We start from the raw sequence: 9236 nt of genomic DNA, 5'->3' as shown, positions 1-9236 counted from the left end.
CGGTGGCTCTCTTTGTATAGACACGAAAAAAGGGTGGTCGAAGGAGGCCGAGGCACGTGGAATGTCAAAACCAGCAACCCAACAGTGTGTTCAATGGAAGAAGGCGCAATATTGGTTTCATGGTCCTCACGCCCTCCAGTTCTCACTTCTGCAGCTCCCCCCATGCCCTGGGCGGGGCTGAGCGTATTTGATAATTACTCAGATGTTTGCGTTTTCTTCTGGCTCTCTTGGTGTAACATTTTGTTTTCGTCGTTCCTCCGTTTTTTTTCTACTCCCTAGGGGAGGCACACAGTTGTCAATGTTTGCTTTACAGCCCGCTTGCCACTGTTTGTCCACCTCGGGGCTCGTCCTCCGTCCGTTCGTCCGTTCGTCCGCGCTCCAAGATGTGTAGCGTATGTTTTTCTAATTTATTTTCCAAATCCCCTAGATTCCCTAGCCCGTTTGATGTGTCTAGTCTTGAAGCGTTTGATGTGTCTCGAGTGTATGTGTGTGTGTGTGTGCATCTGGCGAACATGACGACAACATCTTCCATGTTTTGTTTTAAATTCAATTCGACGAGTCTGCATCATGACCAATTTAATCACCATTAGAAGGCAGCTCTTCTACTTCTTCTTCTTCTACAACAACAGGTCTTGCGGATACGATTTCTTACTCCCCGGTAATTGCATCTTCCGTGTGCCGTGGCTGGTCTCTAATCACAAAAGAAACCGATGACCAGCGCAGTACAAGCAGCAGAAGAGAATAAACACAACAGCACGGTTCCGAGTTTGGTCCGAGCGCAAATGGTTTCGGTAAACATTCCGGGGCGGCTAAAATTGCTAGGTGTCCCCCACCGTCATCACACTTCCCCTTTGATTATGCTTCAGTGCGCCGCTCCCGTGTTTTCTCGGGTGTTTTTTGTGGGGCGGTTTCGGAGGCGCCGGTTTCAAGTTGATCGCGTTTGGTTTGTGGAAGGAACGGCCAAAGAGGTAGGCAAAAGAAGATCCATCGAAATCCTGACCGCGGCGCGCTCCAATGATGTGTGTACGGCTCTTGTCTGCACTTATCCTCACATCTTCCGGACACCGGACGCCTCAATGGCCGGTCGGTCGGTGGGTCAGTCAGTTCGATCTTTATGGCAAGGCAAGCTGATCTGTTTGAACAAGGAATTGACGCTAGGTGGGGTTGACTTAAAGTGGTCAATATTTGAGAGGCACCGGATGAGCACGGATGACTCACCAGGAGGGTACCAGGTCTCGCTCGCATGTGTCGCAATGAGAGGATACGACCTTCTACGACACGGGGCGGGGACCACTTGAGACCGTTTGTGGACCGCTTTGGAGTAGGAGGAATTGATTGTACGGTGCAGAAGATGGGCGCGCACACTCTCGAGCACATCGTTCTAGTTATTTGTGGAGTGGCTGTTGAGCGCGCCCGGTGTGTAATCTGAATCCCGGGGGGGAGGCTGGTTATGTGTGTGCCGTGCCTGGGTAACCTGGAAAAGGTACCTATTGATCAAACAGGATTCACCTGCCCGGTTCGACGGAATGGTTGTACGCTACGGGTTCAATCGACCGGGAAAATCCTGGAATCGAGTTTGTGAGTTTATTTGGCCATATTTGGAGATTATACTGTAACTCAAAACCCGTGTATTCCGGTCCCGGACCCGGATCGAGCCAGAAACGGTGATGTTGGTACATTTCAGCACTCGAGAACTCGCATGATGGCCGATGAGGTCGTTCGAGCTGGGCCAAGCGGTTGACGGTGTCATAAGGATTTCGTCTCCTGTGAGCCACAAGGAGCTGGTTAATAACCTTGGATGGTAATAAAACAACTCTCTAGTGTCTGTTGTTCACTTGGGAACAGTTTGTTGCTCAACTAATCATAAATTCTTTAAATAATCTCGCTGAAAATGCGAGAAAAGTAGCGTTTCGATCGGAGTTGAAGTGATGAACCGCAGGTCATAAACCGAGCCCGGGTTCTCCGTACGGCGCCCTCACCACTACACACGCGCACCGTATCCGTACACGGCGTGTGTATCTCGTAGCGCGCGTCTCTGGGCAGGCAGCGTGCGACGCGGCACCGACACACACACGCGGCATTCAAAATTACGCCGTGGTCGATGCAGGAGGTGTGTTCCGCAGCTGCTCGCTCTCTCCCAAGCAACGTCGTCGTCGTGTTTTCCGTGCGTTTTCGCGTAGTCGTCGGCAAAGCGCATCCCGCGTCACGGTGCTCACGGTGCTCAATTATCGGTAAGAAGCGTGTTGTTGCACCGCGTGTGGCCCCCAGGCGCGCCAGCTCCTGAGGGAAATTCTGTGAAAAAACACCGTGGATGATGTGCACGGAAAAAGTGTTCGTGTTTTTGGGGCGATCTGTGGTTGGATGCCCGATTGTGACCCGTGCACCGGGTTTTGTGAAAGGCGAATCTGCCATTTCTCTCCCCCTCTCTGTGTGTGGAGACAGTAGTGTGTTGTTGAATGGCAATCTTTGTTTCGCGCCGTCGTCCGGCCATTTCGTAATTTGAAATTGCTGCTCTCCTGGTAAAAACGCCTGCTATGTGTGTATGGTTGGCGACGGATTCGCGTGCTCAGAGGAGTAGTGCTTCGGCGGCGGTGCAGGAACAACGGTTTTTACTATTGAACCTCACTCCGCCCTTGTGTGTGAGTGCGTGCGTGTGTGTGTGTGCAAGTGCCGTGTGGTGCGTAAATTATCCTTCACCGACGCCGTGGGTCAACTTTTTCTCCTTCTGCTCCTTCTCCGGGTGTCCACGTTTCATTAGCAGCAGCGGTAGCGCCAAGCGCGCAGAAGGGAACAACGCCGCCGTCACCACCGTGGCCGGTCGCAGTCGCCGTCGTCAGCAATTATATCTTTTTGTGCCCAGAGTCCCCACAAGCGCGCGCCCGTTGATGATGAAGCCGAGCGCTTGAGCGCGTGGAGGTCCCCGCCAGTCCCCGCCGCGCGTGTGGTGTGTGCGTGTGAAGGGGGAAAAAGAACCGTCGGCAAGCCAGCCAGCCAGCCGCGTGAATAGCGAAGCGTCGATCAGTGGAGGAAGCAAAAAAAAAAAGGGCAAAGCGCCGGGCGCGAGCGCGGGGTAGAGAGACCTTTTTTACGGGTCGCTGGTAATTAATTGCCTCACATCAACTGCTGCTGGTGCTGCGTTCGTCCGTGGTGGAAGAAGGCGGAGGGTCCGATAAAGTGAGGTTTTGGTGTGCGCGTTCGCCTGGCTCTGGCCTGGCCTGGCCTAGGTTGACACAAAGAACGGTCCAACGACGTCTGGCTGTGGTGCTGTCCTGGCCTCGCGTATTGTAGTGGAGAACGAAGATAGTTCATAGGAACACGTGTGTGAATGGCAACCACACACCATCATCATCATCATCGCCGCCATCCAGCACCAGGCATCGAGTTGGCGCTGACGGTTGAGCATCACCCTCCGCCGCCAGCCAACCCCGCTTTGGGAGTACGCGCATTATTAGCGAGCGCGCGCGCGACCAAACGCGGGCTACTGTGCGCGAGTGAGCGAGCGGGATGGCATGCTTTCCCGCTCTTTTGCGCTCGTTTGTCGCGGTGGTAACGACGGTGGTGGCAGCGGCAGCAACGGCGACGGCGGCGGCGTGTCGAACGCGAGTGGAAAGTGAAATCGGTTGATAATTGAATTTGGCGTCATCGTTCGGCGCCGCCCACCCTCCCGTGGTGTACCCCCTTTGCGTGGGAGTCTTTTTTGCGTGTCCGTGTCCGTGTGTGTGTGTGTGTGTTGCCGTCGGGTCGAAGGGGTGCTGTGCGATCACCCCGGGGGGGTAAATCTCTTCCGCCTCGACGCAAATTGGATTACTTTGGATGTTGAAATGTTTGAAATTCACGAGTACAAAATGTGTGTGTCTGTGTGTGTGCGCTTCACGAAAGGATCGTTCTCCACCCCCCCAGGAGCAGGAAGGATTTGTGCCGGATCCGCAGACAAAGGGATAAGCCCTGGAACGAAAGAGAAGGAAGGGAAGGGAGGGTTACTTGGATGTTTCTCGTTAGCAAGTTTTAGGCCGCGTAGAGCGTCGAGTGTGAACATTCGCGGGATTCTGTGAGAAGTGAGAAGAAGGAATTTGCCGAAAAAGCGTTTGCTCACCTGAGGACGACCTCATTATCAACGTAACTCTGATGATGATGAGCGGCATCGTGTGTGGTTGTGGTTGTGTGTGTGTGTGTTTATCTTCTTCACCGGCACACACAAAGTGGTTGTTCAAACAATCAAACACAAGTTGAACAAATTGAAACAACACAACTGTGTAGGGGGTGGCGGGGAGAAAAAGAAAACAAAACGAAATCTCGCTGTGTCATTCTCTCTCGCGTGGCCCGTGACCTACACTGTCAGTTGCTGGTTCGTGTTGTTGGTTCTGTTGTTGTGGCGCTTACCCAGAATGTACCGTCGGCCGTCGGCTCCAAGAAACAATCGCAACTAGGGGCCGGCGTGTGTGTGTGTGTGTGTGTGTGAAGCTGAAGTGGTTTGTTGTAACCAGATTAAACTAGGTCGAACATATGCTGTTGTGTTGCCGCTGTACTAATGAGGTTATGTGTTTTGTTTTCTTTTTATCCCCCCCCCTTCCATTCCTCCTCTTTTAATTGCCACAGATTAGCTCAATCAATCAACAAATGGTGTAGAAGAGAAGGTGGTAGTGATTGCTGTGCGTGTGTGTGTGCAGTGAGTGTTCTTTCTCTGCGAAAGTGATAAATCCGGGTGTAATTACTAGTGGTAGAGGAGGAGTAGGAGGTGCAACCGTCTCTAGGACAGTCCAATCTGTCCCGCGGTTGCCTCGCAACGTGTGAGAAAAGAGGAGAAAAAGTGAAGTTCAAACAACCGGGCAAGGCAGTTCGCGGCCGAGCAAAGAAGGCCGGTCAAAAAGCCGTCGGCTAAGAAGAGAGTGTTTACGGTCGGTGCCGTCGGTACTTCGTCGGTAGATTACTTGGAGTGTTCGCGGTCTGGTGTGTCACCCTCTAGTACCACCAGCCGGTGTGTGCAATTCAACCCTACTTCCCAAAACCGTTGTTTCGTGCCTCGAGTGTGTGAGAGTGTGTGGTCTGGTTTGGTGATTTTGGTTCCAGCATCATCGCGCAGCCAGCGGAAGAACCCGCGGCGGCATCTGGTCGGTGAAAGATGTATCCGAATGCTGGCATTAATGCGGCTGCGGTTGCGGCCCGTCATCCGGTAAGTAGTGTTCCGTGGGCCGGGGATCCCCCTTCGTGTGTGGTTTACTTATATTTTATGCTGTTATCCTTCCAGCACCTTCTGGAATGTTTGTTTATTTTACAATTTCCCCGAACCGCCGGGACGCCCAACCGACGGGAAATGAATGACGAAGGAACAAACAGAAGGGCAGGACACAGGAGCACTCGAACTCGGACTCTATTTATTCTCGTGGCAAACGACTTCCGAGGACCAGCTTCTTGTCATTCATCTTTATGGTCCTTGTTCCTTCTGACTTCTTAAAAAGCGGCTTTCCTGTCATCGAGTGCTCTGGTGCGGTTTTTAGGGTGTTTGTTCCGACAAATATTGGATGCCTCTATCCATCTGACATCCTCCCTAGAGCACGGGGATGATGAGCTCAAAGGCACCCACTCGCAGAGGGGGCCCTCCTGCCATTTCATTCTGCGGCGAGAGGGCGGAGTGAGAGATGCCCAAGATGTCGGCGCACATCATAACTTACTCTTCTCCTTCACTTGCACAGGGTGAAGCGCACTGGGAAAGGGGGCCCCGAAAGTAATGCTCTGTTCCAACGGCGCCTCTGCCCCAAAAACACAGAGGAGCATCTCGAGATCGAGGTCTGAAGATTGTGCTCTGGGAGATTCCGATTTAATTACTATCTCACACCGCACCTCATCGCACTAGGCGGCGACGGCAACGGCGACGACGACGACGGCGACGTCGACCACGACGACTCTATGCTGCGAACGGCGGCCGTGTGCGTACGTAGAAAAGAGATAAAACGGAAAAAAGGTGGCCACCGCCTCCCTCACACTTTACCGCAAAGCAGACCAACAAGAAAAAAAACCAAACTCGCCAACATCATCTTTCGTCTCCTCCCCGTCAGACTCCGTCCGTTCGTCCGTGAGGCCTATAATTACCCTCCGTCGTCCCGGGGGCTTCTAATTCGTTTTTCCTGCGCCTACTACACACACGGGCGCGCGCACTGGCTGTCGTGTGTCGGCGATGGTTTTTTGGGGTGTGCTGAGGAGGCTGTGTGCTCTCTCTGCTCTGCTCTGCTCTGCATCACCCCTCGGCGTTTGACAACTCCGCTCACAAGCACCTCCGGCCACTACTAGCAGAGAAGGGGTGGGGGTTAGTAGAAGGAAGAGGCGGGTAGAGAAGGGCGAGTGGAAGAACAAAGCGGCGCATCCGGCGACGGCGACGGCGGTGGCGAGAGAACCTCCGATTACTACGCCGCGATGCGCTGGTATTTACGGCGTGCGGGCGCCCGAGAGAGCGAGAAAGAGATGAAAGAAGAGCGAATAAAGCGGAAGAGGGGTTGCTGTGATGATGGTTGGTTGGTGGGGAGGGAAGTTGTATTTAATTAACGGTGCCGATTAGCGCAAAGCGTGCAAACGCCGCCATCATCATCTCATCGCCCGGGCCCCTTCTGCTGTCTCTCTCTTTCTCTCGCTCTGTCTCTTTCTATCTCTTTGCTGCGACGATTTCCTGTCCCTCTCGCGTCGCTTCGTACCGCTCACACACACACACGTATGGGAGATCTCCGGCTTTTAGCGTGTGTTTCTCACCTCGCGTGTGCTTCTCTCTCGTTGGTTGATTGTGGCGCTGCGCAGCAGGCGGTGGCAGCCCCCCCCCCTCTTCGTCGCCACCCCACGACCCACATCCCGTACCGCAATCTGGATTCGATTTTTTTCTGTATTTTTTTTTCTCTGCGCTTCGTGGATGGTTAACCTCATGATGAGACGAATTATGATGGAATGATGATGATGATGATGCTGATGATGCTGCTGCTGGCTGGTGCTGCTGTTGGTGTGCCGCTGGTGGATGGATGGATGATTTTTGAGCGGAGGAAAATGCGTCGCGGTGGGTAACGGAATTTATTCGATGCAATTATGCGCGTGATACCAGACCCCCCCCCCCCCCCCCACCCACCAATGGGGTGGGATTGTTTTGCGTTTTTGGGTGGTGTGGAGAGGATAGTTTTTGAACAACTTTTTTCGTGTTTTTTTTGCTTTTAATGAAACTTGGTGTTTACTACCTTTTTTATTTATGACTTTCGGATTCTTGGAGGGGAAAGGTTTTGCATTTTTGTTGTTTCTCTTGTCATTTTTAATTCATCTATTCTTTCATTAATATTAGAAATTAGAAAAAAACCTCTATGTTTTTATATTACGAGAAAAAGGAACATAACAGTCACTTAATAATCGAAATCTGTTTATTTTAGAACGCCATGAAGCAATTTCCCTTCAACAATTACCAAAAAGGAAGATTGTATGCATTAGAAGTGCGTTACTTACTTAGAATTGGAGTTGGATGTACGGTTATGGAGATCTGATCTCAAACAGCTCCGGAATATATTGCCGGGACGAATTCTTGAACTCTTGTGAGCTATTATCAACCTTTTTAAGTACGCATTTCAGTAACACCATCAATTTTCAATCAAGTCTTAAGGCACTTGCGAACCAAATGCTTGTAAAAGTATTCTTTTATGTACGTTCAAGCGGTTTTGTAAAGATTTTAGCGATTTAAAGGCATTTCTCCCACGCCCTTTTCACTATAGTCCTAGATGCATTTTTATTCTATCAAAGCTATTATAGCGCGATTGGAATTCCATTACATTTTGAATTATCGATCGTCGAATCGCACATTCATTTGTTTACAGCAATAATCCCAAAACTATTACATAATTAGCATACTAGAATGTTGATCCTAAACGCTAAATATCGAAAGAGAAACGGATTCGAAGACCCGTGACGACGACCATCGCCCTTCCCCTTCCCCCCAAAATCGTCTTCACTGATTAGCATATTTGGCTTCTTTATGCTCAGGCGTTGATGCTTAGCAGCGGACGGAATCCTCATTATTGTTGTTGTTGTTGTTGTCGCCGTTGATGCGCGATGGCGACTAGATGAATGAGTCTGGCATAACGTAGTGGAGAAGGTGAAGCGAAGGTGCATGCGGCACAGCAAGTGGAGTGGAGCGGCAGAGGCAGAGGCAGTGGCAGAGGCAGCGGTGGCACAAGTTGAGTAAACAAGAGCAAACGTCAAGATTGAAATTCGACCTCGCGCCTCCTTTGCCCATCACTACACACAGGAGCAGCACCCTACTGCCCTTCCCTACCATGACACACATCTTCTTTCACATCAACTTTAGCTTCACTGTGTTGGGTTGGCGGGGTGAAGGTGGTGGCGCGGTTGGAAAACATTTCAAACCTGAAATACCACAGGGCACAACCGACGAATGCTGTTAGTGTTGGGGGTGGTGGTGCGGGTGGTGGCCGACTGGCTGGCTGGCTGGCTTACCTTTCATCAGTCAGGCAGTCAGCAGCAGCAGCAGCAGCAGCAACGGCGGTGCTCACCATTCGGTGGTGGTGTGTCTTGTTTGCTTTTGCTTCGTTTCTGTTTTCTTTTCCCGGCGTTCGACTTCCTGTGGCTGCCGCGTTTCCTTAAATCAACAAAATGCGCCCTTCGGGTGATGTGTGTGCAGTAGGCGGTGTGAGAGAGAGAGGTGAAGAGAAAGAGAGGGGAGTAAATATGTTTTCCGGAGGTGGCGAATGATGATGATGAGGGCGCGAGGGAAGAGTGGATGCGGTGGTGGGGAGAGTGGCGATTCGGAAATTGGTAGAACGTGTGTTGGTTTTTCGGGGCTGCTGGTGGTGGTGGTGGTGGTGGTGGTAGATGCGCGAGTGAGAGATGATGAACGCGAGAACGAGAAGGAAGGATTTCCCCCACGGGATGGATCGTTTGCGTGAGGGAAAAGCAAACTAAATAGAGTGGAGGAGAGAGGAGAAGGTGCAGAGAGAGAGAGAGAAAGAGAGGATAAGAGAAACGAATTTTCCTCTGTTTTTCGCTTTTCCACAGCAGGATTTTCCTCTTTCCGTGCCGGGAAATATGGCGTGGAAAGGTAAGGGAGAGGGGACCGCCGGTAGTGGGGAGCCAAAGGTAACTTTTCGTCCTTGTTTCTGTTTTCTTCGCGAATTCATTTCCTTGTAACTGCCAAAGTACATCACACGCAGAGGCTACTAGGATCTATTCTGTGTGTGTATGTGAGTGTGCGCACACGGTAG

At 51.6% G+C, this 9236-nt stretch overlaps 1 protein-coding gene across 1 annotated transcript in view; it reads left to right on the top strand.

Moving 5' to 3' along the window:
• Window positions 1-2092: 2092 nt before the first annotated feature.
• The window catches only part of LOC125954081 (protein groucho-like), a 51792-nt gene continuing 44648 nt past the window's right edge, over window positions 2093-9236 (top strand). The window contains exons 1-2 of the mRNA XM_049684082.1: window positions 2093-2231; window positions 4597-5170. Coding sequence (XP_049540039.1) covers window positions 5120-5170 — 51 coding nt within the window. The 5' untranslated portion in view covers window positions 2093-2231; window positions 4597-5119. The remainder of the gene's footprint in view (window positions 2232-4596; window positions 5171-9236) is intronic.

The sequence above is a fragment of the Anopheles darlingi genome, chromosome 3, assembly GCF_943734745.1.
Source record: "Anopheles darlingi chromosome 3, idAnoDarlMG_H_01, whole genome shotgun sequence".
NCBI classification, from domain to species: Eukaryota; Metazoa; Arthropoda; class Insecta; order Diptera; family Culicidae; genus Anopheles; species Anopheles darlingi.
The sequence above is the reverse complement of the archived record's forward strand: the minus strand, read 5'-3'. Positions and strand labels throughout refer to the sequence as shown.